We start from the raw sequence: 15813 nt of genomic DNA, 5'->3' as shown, positions 1-15813 counted from the left end.
TAACACTTTATGCAATTTTCCAAAGTCGACCGTTTGCTTTAGAAGAAATTGGCAAAGCAATACCGACAGAAAGAGAGAAGAGATTAAGTCGTCGAGAAGTCCCAATCGTATGTCCTATATAATACAATGAGATGCCGCCTGAGGTGTTGTAAGCATTAAAAAAGAAATTTGCAACGTATGTTCGTAACATTATACCCCTTTGATTACCCTGCCATTTTTCAGCACGTCGGATGAATTGCATTGTTTGATTACAGAATGTCCTTAATTACAGAATGAACGTGAAGTGTAGAATCCTGCCCGATATGTAAATTTTTTTTATTATGTACAAATTTCGATCTCGGTGGGATGTGTGTGTGTGTGTGTGTGTGTGTGTGTGTGTGTGTGTGTAGAAACAGCCGCAATGATATATCACCATATAGCCTAAATTGTCTCATTATCTTTCGAAAGTACAATCTAGATATAAATTCTAATCGATCTTGGATATCTGTACTAAACTCCTAAATTCCTATGCTTAAGTATTAAGATCGATTAAAATCTAAACATGGTTGAATGGCATTTACATCTACATTTTAAACAGTGTAAGACACTCGCAGAAAAATCCTCGAGTCAGTCACATTGTTGCAGCGCAAAGAGCAACCAAAAATTAATAAAAATAATAATAATAATGAACAAGTAGTCTCTTTACGCCGTTTGCACTTTAGCGACGCGCATGGCGCGCGTTTGATAATCCCGTCTCTGAGGACGTTCAACGTCTAACGATTCGCGACTAGTAACGACGGGGGATAGAATTTAGCCTTAAATTAGATTAAATGTAAATAAAGAAAAGCGAATGTCCGTTTAAAATGCAAAACGCTCGAGGTTTGCTCGCACTGTCTGGCTAATCCCTTTGGTCTTCTCCGCTTGCCAGCTCTTGCATTTGCTGCGAAAGAATCGGCACTCCTCCTCGTGATTAGGGTGCTTCATCGGCTTGTAATCCTGCGGCGTGCAGAACTCCTTCTGCTCGCCATAAAACTTCTCATAGCCCCCTAGCAAGAGGTAAGTCTCCGGATAGTATAGTGCCGGGTAATGCTCCTTGTTGCACGCGCGGTCCAGTCTGCGTAGAACCCTCGAGAGATTCGGCCCGCGCTCCCACGAGAACTCGCAGTGGAACACGAGGATGTTGCGCTTGTCGGTGTCGTGCTGGATCCTGGGAACGGTCTCGGCCAGAGGATTGAACATGATCTGCTGGACGAGATCCATGTTGTAGATATTCACCGCGCCCTCGATGTGGCCAGCCTCGTACTCGTATGGGTATCGGCAATCGACGATCGTGTAGGAGGCAATGCGATCGGCGAATTCACCACGTAGGAGCGCCGCCAGCGTGTTGGACGTGATGGTTTTCAGGTCCGCGTGCATGCCGCTCGTGAGCGGCAGTATACACGGCTTGCTGAAGTCGCCGATGAGATCGTTGTCGGTGACACTGCGGTGGATCGCCCACTTGAGGTTCGAATGCGTTTCGGTTGCGCCTGTCCTCGACTCGGACAGGCTTCTCTGCAGAGCAATTTGCGAGTGCGTCAAGGTACTCGAGCGTCTCGCCGACATGGGTGTCGTGTCCAGACGTAAGCCGCTGGACTTGCGGGATCTTTTCGAGGTCTCGTCCTCTAGCAGGTCTTCCGACGGCCGTTTGTAAGGCCTGACGGAAGGTGAGAACTCCATTTGTAGTCTGTAGTAGGGCGCCGAGGCCTCGTCGTAGCTGTACGTCCTCATCATCGTCCTCTTCGAGCAAGTCGCCGTTGGTGAGCGAAACAGGCAGGTGCGGATTTTCGACATCGGCACTTTCTCCAAGGGTGACCTCGCCAGCGAAGGCGTCCTTTCTACCGCCGGTGACCTCGTCAACGACGGCGACCGCGCGAGCGGCGACGATATCGTCCTGATGTTCCGCTTGCACATGCCGCTCTGTACTGACAACCACTTTTTGACCTTGGACGACATGTTCCGTGAGAAGTCGGGGGAGACGTCGTAATCTGTCGACGCCTCGGGCGTGACTATATCGCCGGACAGTAGTTTTGAAATGCCGCTCGGTAGCTGCTGCGTCTCCTCATCATCCGTGGTCTCCATGTCGTTGAGCTCGCTCACAAGCCCGTCATCCATGCTCTCGTATCCCGACGACAGGCTACGCAAGAGGGACGAACTCGTGGGCCTCAGGCCGTGCGTTGGAGAATATGGGTCCAACACTCGATAATCCAAGGTTAAGGAATGCGACTTCGCGTACTCGAAGAATTTTCGCCGCCTCTTCTCCATCTCGCTGGTAGGGCTCGACGGATGGCCGCTATCCTGGCTGTTCTCCTCGTAGATTTCCAAAGGTTGCCGTACTTTCTTACTGCGCACCTGGACAAAGAGCACAACAATAAGCAACAGAATCACTGCGATGTTTAAAGGGAGAGACTTTGGGAGGAGCATGACAAATTTCGGGAGTAACAAATTGAGGATATTTAAGAAAGATGAGTATCTAAGTGAAGAGATAAGTGATGAGAAGAGGAAAGGGCAGAAAGCAGAAGGAAAGAAAGGTCTTCAACATTTTATCAGACATCCTGCGTATACAATTAAATGAGAATCGAACCGGTGACTAGCATATTCCTTACGGGAATCTACGGTTCCTGGTGATTCCTTATAGTTTCCGGTGATTTTTGTCGATTATTAAAAGCAGGCCGGAAAGAGAAACGAAAGCGTGTCATGCGAGTCATAGATGCGATCGCTGAAGGAAAGCAAGAAAGGGCGAGCGAAAAAGAGACGGCAGGTAGCTGCCGATCAACAGTGGTCACAGCCGGTCGCGCAAGGTGTCGCATGTATTATGAAAAAAAAAATCAAAGACTGAAATAACGGATGATAACGGGAAGGGAAATAATTCCCTTCCTTTTTTTTCTTGTCATTTTCCATGGTAAAACGTATCCGCTATCTGCGATGGTCATCATTAAAATCAATGTATACCTCGCTGTTGATAAGCGACAGCTGCGCGACACGTACTCGGCACGCGAGCCGGATTTGTCGTTCGACCTTAATCGCGGAAACGACAATATCTACCCCGGAATGCGTGTACAACATCCGGAATTGAATTGAATATGCATGGAAGGCGTAAAAATCTCGCCCGATCTCGCGGTGGCGGATGCGCATAATAACTTGGTTTTAAATTTCGGTATCGTTGTACGATCTATCGATGTCGCGATTGCATGTAAGCTTTAAAGTCAGCTATTCAAATCGATATACACTTTACATCGCGCAGAGAACATCGCGAAAAGAATTATAAAGTTATTAAATATTCTATATAATAGCATTTTTCTCTAATTGATTAAATATTATATATTAGACAATATTTACATATGCGTGGAATATCCCGTTGCCACAAATTCTTCAAAAGTTTTGATAGCTTAATAAATAAATCAGAAATTAAACTCTCTTAAGAATAAAACGCGAGATAACAACTCCTAAATGAAGAGCTCTTAAACTCGACGAGCATTATATATGCCTTCTATTAACACCACATTCAATAATTGAAGTAATTAAAAATCAGAATCACAATTTCCAGTGTAAAAAAAAGATATCGCAAAACAAATCATGTAATATATATTTCTTTAATGTATACATCTGAAGTCTGTTTCACTAAAAATTTTTCTATATGAAGTAAATAATAAGTAATATGTATGATACAGTAAGTAAATTTCATGTTTGATCATCAACCTAATATTAGAAATTCATAAATAGTAAACATTACTGTTTTATTCCCTGCTTTCTAATCGCAGTTACTATTACAGTTCTTTGCTAAAATTGAAATGCCTTTTTTGACATAAATTGCATTGATATTTCTTTTTCGCTAACCTTTTTCGTCACCAGTAGTGCGATTCTGTAACTCGGTATGCAGTATCGTTATCGTTATGTTGTCGTTGCGCAGATATACTATATATGATAAAAAAGCTGTGCAACGACAATATAACGATAACGATACTGCATAACGAGTTACAGAATCGCGCTACAAAAGCCTGATGATCAACTTCGAGCTCCGGAGCGGAGTAAATCATGCCTGCTCAACTTCATCCAGCGGAGGAACCCCTGTCCCCCACTCTCCGTGAATGAAAAAGAAGTGTCGTAGCTCCGGAGTTCGAAGTTGACCAGACCTGCACTACACCATCCATCAGAACTACCGCTGCACGAAACGACCAGCCGATAAATATAAATAAAATGTAATTATAAATATTTTAAAAAAGCTTGTGCTAAAATATATTCGAATTTTTAATGTCATCAATCTTTTTTTATCGATTTAAAATAACTTTAATAGAAAAATCAATAAATTGCATAAACGGACTTAAGCCATTTTTGTGACCACAGTTACACATAACCATTAATAACATCATTTTGCAATTGATAACATCAGTAGTTATAACTAAATACTGACGTAAAATATCGTATAAACGGACATTAAACTTGATTTTATAACATCAATTGTTATTACTCTACACCCGTTGACGAAAAGATGTAGACTTATTTGAAGAACATGTAAATTCTAAGCTAGTTGCTATGATTGCATTGCCAACTTAAGATGAAATTATAAAAAGTATATCTGCTGTATTTTTTTTACAAAATCAAGATTTCTTTGAATGGAGATAAAATAACATCTCTCCGTACAAACGAGCATGCGTTTTAGGAAGTTATAACTACAAATGTTGAACCGATTAATGGTGACGTATAAATGTAATCAGGCAAAACATATACGAATCGCTATTCCGTACAGCGGCAGTGCATCAATGACGGTGGATTCTTCCTAACGGAACGGTTAGTAATCGATTTGTTAGCTTGTTAGTATGGTAAAATGTTAAATTGATTGTTAATATCATAAAGCTCCCGTTATTAAAGAAATTTATTGCGAAAGAAGTTGTTTTGTTAAAATCGCTGCGTTCAACAGAGAAAGCTGTTTTGCAACTGTGTTGCAAAATCCGTGAATTTGATTAGTGTGTACTTTTCGGCCAAAATTAAAACCATATACCAATCAGATTCACAAATTTTACAACAGTTGCAAAGCGGCTTTCTCTGCTGAGCGCAGCCATCGTTATCCAACGTGGATAAGTCATCTTGAACACCTTGACAAAGCAGCATTTCTACATTTCGATTTTGGATCGTCGAGAAATCTGCAACGTTCTACGAACGAATTGGGGCGTCTGATAAAATGTATATGGACATTTTGCCATTGAAAAAGGAATCGCCGGACAACTTCTTTTACATAACACACATTTCAACATAACACACTCTCTTACTCTTTGCGGAGTGCGGCTGTACCAGGTGCCAGGAGCGCCACTGTTCTCCTTGTCATGTGCATGTTTCTCATGCGCTGATTCTCGCCGTCCACGTGCGCTCGATGCTCTTATATAAAATTCATTTTCCGAATCTTGATGAATCTTGTCCTTCGTATTTGAACAACTGCAAGCATACGAACGGAGTTAAAGCTGTACGAACGTCTCGCATTTGTAGGATAAAATTAGTTTAACGTGCGACATTAATCGAACGCGTCAAACCTAAGGGGATACGCCTAACCTAAGGGGATTACGAGGGTGCGGGGGTGACACGTGGTTCCGTGTGAGTGCGAACGATTAGTAACCGAAGGGTTCTGGAAGGATCCCGGCGTTCCCGCACGTTCCCCGATAAAGGAAGAAGAAAATTTAAAGAAAAATAAAGTGTGTAAAAGTTTTGTGTCAAATAACTAAAAAGTGATCGACTAGTGATGCGGTAGAAAGTTTAGTCTCTTATCCCAAACCCCCCTGCTTTATCCGGGGAGAAACTGCGAGTGGAAGGTGAGTGTTAACGATATATGATCGGTGCTATTTCGCAGACCGAGCATCGTCGGTCCGTCGCAAATTCTAGCGAATAGTGAGTACTATGCAAGTCGTGAGTGATCACAAGTGGCTTCGTCTGTAAACTGTAAATTTGGTCTGTGCGAAAATTTAAGTGAGTAGACACCTCTTTTTTTCCTTTCGAGATCGTTCGGCAGATCCATTCGAGACCTTAATCGTCGTTCCGCCACGATCGTGCGACTCCTAAAGTCCCGCAATATCGTTTTGCCGTTTTCCTAAATTTTGGCGCAAAAATCTACGCGGCATAAAACACGCGGTAACTCACCGCGCACGCGCGCGCCACCCACGTGGTCACGCCACGCACTTGAACGCGGGAAATCACCGACCACGTATTAAAAACGTGAATCTATTCTTAAATACACTTCCTATTTGTGACTCGCTTACACTCTGTACAGTATCTTAAACTACCTGAGATATTTTATTGCTAATAATATCAGTAATAAAACACTAATTATTTTCGAGACATTTATTCATCGATGAACTACAATATTCTCTTTGATCGTTCATTAACTGAATATAAGCACTTTCTGATATATTTATATGAGACAAGAAAAACGTACATTTTCATCATTTTAAATCAAATACACAGTTGAGCCTATCACACAAATGTACAAACAATAAGGAACAGAGAATAGGGACAGAATTTGCGACGCATTTTGGATTTTTATTCTCTATTGCCTGTATACCTGACCAAACACTAAAAGCGTCATAGAAAATCAAATCACTGTGATTGGTCAGGTACAGGCAATAAAGAATAGAAATCCAATGCGTTAGAAATTCTGTTCCTATTGCTTTTATATTGTGTTCGGGCCTTTAGATTGATATTTCACTTCTTGTACTTTGAAGAACTTTCTTCGATCTCCGATTAGCTATCGAGGAAAAGAAATTCTTGGAGCTCCACAAGTCGATATTCTGTAAGTCAATTAACACGCCCGAAAAAATCGATCCTACGTAGTCTGGAGATATTCGAGTTCGTCTTAGAGTTCGATCGACTGTGGCAATCAACAGACTATCGATCGAAATATGTTTCACGGAGTATCACAAGTACACTGCACTTTAAAAATAGCACGCCTGTAACGTGCCGTTATACCTTTTCTCATCCCTTTTTCTCAAGAGCTTCGTAGGCAAACTGTCATGAATTACACGCTGAACCTCATTTTCCGCAGTTCCCCACGAAAACTCCATATTCGACTATATCAGCTATATTGTCGCCTTTTTTTCTTTACAAAACGAATCAACATTCGACCGACCGAAGATCCCAGCTAGACAACTCGAACGCGGGACAGTATCAAACTGTGCGTTGCTCCGTGGCGAACACGAGTTTTATATACGCTGTATAGTGGGGTGCGACGCGAGAGTGGGGGACAGGTGACAGCCAATCGGGCCCTTAAGGGCCAGCAGTGGGAAAACGTTGTAATTTCTTTAGAGGGCGATCGACCGCTGTGGGGGGCCCGCGCGCTCGCGACCGCGGCGTATGCATCGTTAAATTTCCGTGCGCAAGTGCACATATGTGCACGTCATCCACACATGTATATACGTTGGATTCGATCCTCGTCTGATCGCGCTCGCCCTCATTCCCGGTGGCTCTCGCGCAGCTCCTTTTTTCCCGTCCGAAAGGGCACCGACTCTCGACATCGAGCTTATTGGCTTTGCACGATTTTAATTTAACATTTTGTCGTAGTTGTCGTTTACATTATTGTGTCATTAAGCTTATATGTACAGTTATTATATTATGATGACATTATTACATTTTTTTCTATCTCAACAACGTGGAGCACTGGTGATCTACGTGGCCTGCAGGCGGGATTCTGTAATGGCGGGATTCTGTAACTCCCCTTAACGACAGTTTCTGTATGGTTGCGCAGGTATTATATATGGTAAAAAAAGCTGCGCAACGATACCCAAACTGTCGTTCAGGAATTACAGAATCCCACCTCTGAGCGGAAAGTTACCGAAAATCGATTCGACAGAAAACGAATTAATAATCATATAATATTCTATAATAATAGTATTTGTAACATATATATATATATATATATATTATATATATATAATATATATATATATATATATATATATATTATAACATAATTATATACATTATATATAATATTGTATTGTACAATATATAATATAATATTATAATATACATACATACATATATATATATATATATATATATAAGCTTCTTATGAAAAAAAATAGCTACTTTAAGAGTCATTTTCGGCATTATTACCCAGGTATAGCAGAGTGACATCAAATGACGTATTAATTCCGTCTTAATGACGTCTCTAATGTCATTAAGACGTCTTTAAACGTCATCTTGCTACCTGGGTAGTATTCCTCTATCGTCTTCATTGTTTTTTACTCGTTGAAAACAAATTCAATCATTACTTTTATTAAATTGAAAATACATGAAAGATTTGAATGATTACTCCGATATCCCGTGTACGTTAAAACAATAAATATATATTAATCATAATGGAGCACATGTCACAAAAGCGTAAGGCCTAGTGCGCAAACACGTAGATAATAAAAAGCGCGTCTAAAAGAATATAAATCGTTCCGATTCAAACGGCAGTTCGTAAAGAAAAATGTAACTTAGAAATTGCACCCCAAATCTCCGGGTAGCGAAATTTCTCCAAATGCACAGATTCTATTCAGTTTGTCATATGGAAATGCTCTTTCAAAAGCACTGTCGGAAGAGTCGCGTCATTTTTTTGTGAGGGAAGAGAGAGAGAGAGAGAGAGAGAGAGGAGAAACTCTGAGACATTAAAATTTCAGAAATAGCTGCAATCTGGACGGACATTCTTTGAGCAATGTCCCTGATCTTTTCTTCAACATCTGTGAAAGAATTTTCACAGGCATAATACATCGTGTGCCAACGACAAGATGTCGCGCAGATCATTTTATCAGTATATATTTTGAGTCCGCACTCACATGGTTAAGATGAGATTCAGATTTTTCCTCAGAAGATTTAGGATACACGGATTTTTGCCGAAACGTTGATGATGAAAGAGGAGCGCGTGTTCCGCTAATTCGCATTGTCGGATTTGTCACGAGGCCCGTTGTTCGCCGCACACGACAAACAGATTAACTGATAATTAAAGACTTCAGCGTATCCAATAATTTCTATCATTCTCTTAATAATTTTGAGGAAGAAAATCGTAAAATGAAAAACTAAATTCCGGTCGATTTTGTCAAGTTTTTGAAAACTTAGTGGTATCGTCATGCTGCATCGCGATTTACCAAGTGAGAATGTAAAGTCTGCAGCCTCAAACAATTTAAATCAAATATTCAAACAGTAACTTTAGACATCTCGCGTCCCATAATCCAAATATGTAAATAATGTACATTGTCTGTGGTCGCGGGCGTGCACGTCGTTATTTACGATATGTACACTGTGAAATATTAAAGAAAGATATTTAAACCAATACTTTGAGTTAAATAATATTTTGTTACACCATGTGTACATCAAAATTTGTTTATTTAACACACATTTGGTTATTTTAACACAAAACAGTATTATTTTAACTCCATTGTTTTAATTAAATTAACGACATTATTGAATAGGAGCAGCGGCGACTTATAAACACTAATGCTAGAAATAATGAGATGCGACGCCGTCGATATATTTTTGTACATCTCGTTTCGACGAAGTCACGTCTCATTTCTGTCGCACCACTGTATAAAAATGGAAAGTATTAATTTCCATAAATAATAACTATCCTATGTCATGAGTGTATTGCTACAATTTTTTTACGTTGTTTCGATAGAATGTCTGTAGAAAGACGAGAATTATTCCATTATCTACAAGTTCGAAAAATAAAAATTTTCAGAAAGTTTCCAAAAAGTTTCCCCTTTTCCATCTCCCTTCTTCTTCTTTCTCTACAAAGTTATGACTACCGCCCTCTGCTCTATCCGGAAGATGAACGGTTTCTTGTGCACGTGTCTAAAGCCAGAATATAAAACTCTAAATCCGTGTAATAATACGAGTATTCGGAAGGTAGAGAATAAGTATAAATCGATAAGGGCGCGACTCTCGTGTGTGCGTGTGTGTGTGTGAATTCCCGAAAGATACGCGAAAGACATAAACGCCAATCTCGTTAATAATCTCCCTCGTTCCCCGGACTCGATACGGCGGCGTCTCGGTGAATCCAACGTACTTATTGACTTATATCCTTAGGACTTCAGCTGTCGTTTGACTTTATCGCACCCCTACGTGAATTCCTTTGAGGCACCACGAGGGGTGGTTTCTTCGCACGTACGATTGTTCCAGCCGCGAGAGAAAGAGCGAGGGGGAAGTGTACTCCTACTCCTACGGTCGCACGAGGAAGGAGCCGAGATACTCCCCATCATCGCAGCCCTCTGGGATGGACATGCCCGACCGGTAACGTCGTGCGCCACGCCATACGCAATATTCGCCAAAAAGCAATAAGGAACGTACAGTGCGACAGTGCGTGCCAGTGGCGTCGGCCGCATGGGGGTAGCTCAGCTGCTATCCGCCGTGAAACCAGCGAATCGGGGGTCGCAGACCCCCTTGCGGACAGCTGCCAGATCGTACACCTTCGACGTTTCGCTCCCTTCCCTCCCAGTCGTTACCCCGTCGCGAGTAACCTACCCCTCGCGCAATTTATTGCACGGAGCACATGGAGCAACAGCTTTTTTATACCGATCGTTTCATCGCGCCTCAATATCGACATCGAGCGCGACACAGAATCCGTAGTGATTTATCTCATTCCAATTTTAATCGTGTCTCGTGGCCAAGCTCGAGTCATTTGCTCCTAATTCCCTTAACTATAGTCTTAATTTAATTACTCGTAGCCCATATTATCTAATCGTATTCTCATTATATTGTTTCTTATTAAAAAATCTTTTCGAAGATACACAAGAGTAAGTTCCGTTTGATTTTGTTTTGCCTTCCAACCCCCTCAGAAATGCTATTAACGAGAGCTTCATATCGAGCTGGTAAAAAGCTGCGATTAGCGCGAAATATGCAGCTGCATCTTCCGCGATGCTGTCAACGCGTTCTTATCAACGACCCAGCTGTGTTACTCATCAATGATCGATATTCGTTCCAGACTATTGACCCCCCTCGTAACTCGTTTGTCGGAGAGGAATGCGCCCGGAGATGCATCTCCTATTTTATACGGGGGACATTTATATGTTCACACGGACGTGTGCGTGCGAATACATGCGGGATGATGACGGCGGGGTGACCAAGTACCGGCCAATATCGACAAATACCGGTCGCGAGATGGGGCGCGGTGGCGACGGCGGCGGCAATGCTGCCCATCGACTTTGATTTTTCTGTGAGAAAGAGTGCAGATGGCCGTATCCATTGTGAGGGTTGGCGCGTGCCAAGGGTGTCGGTGTACCGCACCGCACGAGACACGCGGTCTCCCTCCTTCTCTCTCTCTCTCTCTCTCTCTCTCTCTCTCGTTCTCTCTTTAGCGCCGTATCTACCCCCCTCCGTCAATGCGCGCGAGACGGGTGCTGCTAAGTGCACGACCGACCATCGCGTTCTCGCACACGCACGTACGAGAGAATTGCGTGCGTGTGACGTACGTATGTGCCGCTGACAGGTATAGGCGGCCTATACGCACCGGTCGCGTTCTCGCCGCGCGCTACGTACGTGTATACCATACACGGCGGCACATGTAGCGGCGCGGCGTCGTTTCCGATCGATGCACGGCCCGCCGGCGGGAAGCCACTTACGTAATACCTGTCACGCGGTTCTCAAACGAAAGATTTCGAGGTATTTTGGGCCCGAAAGCGGAATCCGCGGGCGCGCGAAATGTAACACAAGGAATGGCAAATAAAATAGATAACAAAAGTCCCCATAACGAATCAAAAGGGATAGGTAAATCTCAAATTAGAATTACAATTATAAGATTCGCGGTCGGAAAATTAATACAAAAGTGAAAATAAATAATTACAGCTTTGCAAGCAGGCAAAAAAAAATTGTATTGAAGTTTTATACATTAATTATATATTTTTATTATTAAAATTGTATCACGATTCACGTTAGGTCAAAATTTAATTAGAAACTATTTTAATACGCGTACCACATTACGAGAGCTCTATGCAAGCGCGTTTCACACAAAACCGAATTTCGTGAATTTCCACACGATTATCTTTGAGCACCGCGAGTTACAACGGTTCACTCGCGCTGCGCGGAAACTTGAACAGATTTTATTTGCAAAACGATCGACGGGGCATCAACCGAAGAACCACTGACGACGATGACCCGGTAACCGTAAGTTTACAGACGTACGGGAACGTCTCCGCAGCTTCCTAAACGGGATCATCATCTGTTCCTCCGTGTGTGTCTCACCCTTATAGAGACGGCACCCCGGCCGATTACACTATTCTTCCGCGACGTGCACAGCCGCCGCTGATCGCAGATGTAACGCATAAGTAAGCGGAATTCGCGATACCGTATATACGTACGTCGAAGCGAGACGGCGAGGGAGAACGACGAACGGGGAAGACATTCGAGAAGGAGAAAATTTCAACCCCTACGGGGGATGCTACGAGAGACAGTGTGGCGCGTACGGCGGAACGATGGAGATGAGAAGAAAAAAAGAGAGAGAAAGAAAGATATCACCAGTTACGAATGCTGCGAGATGTCTCGAAGAAATTTGTTTCGGCAGATGCTATATAATCGATCGAAACTAATCGTCACGTCGCTGCATCAATCTAAAAGGAAAGGTATTTTTCTTCTCGCCTCTCATCTCATTCCGCTCAACCGTAACGACGTAATAAGCCTGTCTGCGGTATATTATAGCTGTCGAGGAATAAGAAACGTCAACGAACACGTTAAAATAGCGGGAAAGAAAATGTTTATAAAAAAAAATTAAAAAATTTATATTATTTATTCGCGCGAGTTATCCAAAATTTGTATTGCATGTTTCGTGCGAATTAATCTAGTGAAATAGTTTTTATATAATAGCGGAGAAAAAATAATTCATATTCAAACGTCTAACTATATATATATATAATATTACCATCTTAAATATTTTATTAAGCTGATGTTGAATGCGTAATGTAGTGCTTGCAATGCTTTCCCTCTTCAATCCTTTCAATTCACTATGCACTGTCCGTCGGACAATAAAGAAGTGACAAATCGCATGATTTTATTTAGATTTTTAATATCTAATATCGTCTTTATCTTATTAATTAACATTTTATAAAGAAACTGATATTTATTTCTTTTTTTTTTTTTATAAAAATCGTACAATGCGAAACTTTCTTTCTTTCCGACGGATTCTGAATATTAAAGATGCGTGAGTATAATCGTCCGGTTCTTGAATTGTTTAACTCTGGTCTTCAATTATCGGGCGTAGCATATCCATTGCAACCCCGCGTTCAACGGTAAGTTAAGGGCGACAGTGTCGCAAATGCGAGAGGAGACAGAAAATACTTTCGTCGCACACAGGGCGCGCGGCGAAACGCTCGTAACCCCTGACTCTGAAAAAGCACTCTTGATTGCCCATTGTTCGCCGCCACGCATATGCGACGAACGCACACGCAGCTATATGTCATCCGACCGAATCACATCACACGCGCGCGATAGGTAAAATATTGTTACTCGGGACGAAAGGATAGCAGGTACGCGACGGTTGTGAATTATAAGCATTATGCGTACGTAGTACCGTCAGTACACATGCGTACACAAAGGAGAGCTTGATTTTCGGCTCCGACTTGAGAAGGAGGAGTGCGGTGCCTCACTTCGTAATTTTGCAACGCCGCGGACATTCATTGCCGCCGATTTAAATCGGAGTAAACCGTTGGGCACAGTTGGAAATGCAGAGTGAGTCTTTTGAATAAAATCTCATATAATAAATAATTAAAATTATTTTAATTAACCTAATTATATTAACATAATTTTAATCATATAATTATTAATAGTTGGCTGCCTGAGTGCCACGCGAGCGCGTTGCTCACTTTGCTTGACGAAAAGTGCTGACGAACACCGTAATAAGCTGACGCAATAAAGGGACGTATTATATATAAAGCTTTTCGGAATGAATTCCGTACGGAAGTGTTTAGTTATTTCCTAAATTTCTGTTGTGTTTTCTAGAGAAATTGGAATAATTTCGATCAAAATCCACATTCTGAAAAGTTCCATAATATGTACCCTCATAATGCGTTCAATTTCAACCGCAATTCTCGATTAGACTTTACAATCGAATTGTTTTCTTTTAATTTATTAAAAATAAATAAAAACATAAATATACATGTAGAATTTTATTTTTATTTATTATGACATTTAGCGCTTTTCACGTGGAACAAAAAAAAACAGTTCAAACGCAACTTGGCATTTTTTCGCACAGATTTTTACGACAACCCTCGACATTAAATTACTAATTATATTAATTAAATTTTTATAGATCGTATTTATTAAATTACTACAACAAGTCCACGATTTATCTCCTCGTAAAACCTTTTTCCTGGGCGGTGAAAAACATATAAATTAATTAATATGGCTAATTAAGTAATAAATATTACTCCAAAAATACGTAACTCTATTTCCAACTTTAATTTGATAGAAGTATTTTGCGCTATTCTATGATTGGAGGAAGTTTGCTTGATTGGAAACATGTATGCGGTAGGTACGCATATCAGGATATCATGTATCGACGACTCAATGACATTCAAGAAACTCGATCAGTCAATGCTTTAGAACTGTTTGAATGCGATTTTGTCCTCTGCGAAGGCAAAACCTCTTTTAACTTATATATACTGGATATGCCTGAGTTTCACACATAATGAGGTAGGTAGGTTTTTCCTGCAAACCTACCTAAGACGGTAGAACGGTAAGAAATATCAGCTCACATCGTAAGTATTGCTGCTTTCCTGTTCACACAAAATGTCTTACTTTTTTGCTAACGACACTTCTACAAAATTCTAAAAATCTTGTACCCATCTTGCACAAATCCACACCTACTTGGAGAAAGGCGGAGCTTAAAACAAGAAATATATAGCAATGTTCTAACTTCAGACAAAAAATCGAAGATGTTTTTCTCGTCTAATTAAGCAATCGTTTAGTATATGTATTAAGGTTGCTATAGAGGCGGAGCTTATTCTGTTAACATGTATACCGTTCTTACAGAAATTCAATACTGGAAGTATTAAATCGATAGTACCTAATTAATGACGCTAAAACATACTGGTTCTTTTCTACACGCGCAAACTCAAAACTTGCTCATAGGATAATTGTGATTGAAGTACCAAGTCTAAGATAAATTATACATGAAATGAATATATAAAATACATTGTTTACATCTATTTGTGTTATATTTGCATGGTATTAAACAACTAGGCACCAAAACGGCTATACCACAAATTACCAAACACGCGAAAACGTTCTGATACTTTTCTTGCTATACCAGAGTCACGCCAAAAATCGCTTATTATAGTATAAAGAGAAAAAAGAGAATAATCACGGTGTTATTGTCCACGTGACTCGTTGGATATATACAACTGTCTAAGATACTTACAATGGACAACATCTCTACTGGTTCAACTCTCCGATCGGAATGCTTAGTCTATTATATGTATAAGTCTATGGGATTAAAAAAAGAAAAAGCTTAGATTATATTCAAACGTCAACTCGTATTCTCAATTATCTTTAGAGATTTTACATTTTTCCATTTCTGGTGTATTTTACCAATTTATATGATTCCTTGCTTCTGACATAATCCAAAATGGGAGAAAACAGAAGTCTTAACCAGCCGAAACTGGTAACTTGACTTTTCTTCTGAATAAAACAGCGGTTCAATGTCCGCGTACGTTATAAAACCCGTTTCACACACACAGATCTATAATTCAGGATAAAATTCGAAAGTCTTATCTATAATCTGACACGAAGTAAATACATGAGGGATTAATGGCAATATCCGTTGAATTTTTCATCAAATAATATTTCGTA

General features: G+C 40.8%; 1 protein-coding gene across 2 annotated transcripts in view; it reads right to left on the bottom strand.

Annotated features, from left to right (window-relative positions):
- The window catches only part of LOC139812577 (uncharacterized), a 51603-nt gene continuing 35790 nt past the window's right edge, over window positions 1–15813 (bottom strand). The window contains exons 1-3 of one of the 2 annotated variants that reach the window (XM_071777482.1): window positions 6967–7182; window positions 5283–5445; window positions 1–2367 (exon numbers count right to left, since the gene is read on the bottom strand). In XM_071777482.1, coding sequence (XP_071633583.1) covers window positions 838–2367; window positions 5283–5445; window positions 6967–7061 — 1788 coding nt within the window. In that variant the 5' untranslated portion in view covers window positions 7062–7182 and the 3' untranslated portion in view covers window positions 1–837. Of the gene's footprint in view, window positions 2368–5282; window positions 5446–6966; window positions 7183–15813 lie in introns of those variants that run through there. The other variant, XM_071777481.1, reaches the window with a different exon arrangement.

Source organism: Temnothorax longispinosus, chromosome 5 (assembly GCF_030848805.1).
Source record: "Temnothorax longispinosus isolate EJ_2023e chromosome 5, Tlon_JGU_v1, whole genome shotgun sequence".
Taxonomy (NCBI): domain Eukaryota; kingdom Metazoa; phylum Arthropoda; class Insecta; order Hymenoptera; family Formicidae; genus Temnothorax; species Temnothorax longispinosus.
This window is presented reverse-complemented; position numbering and strand designations above follow the sequence as displayed.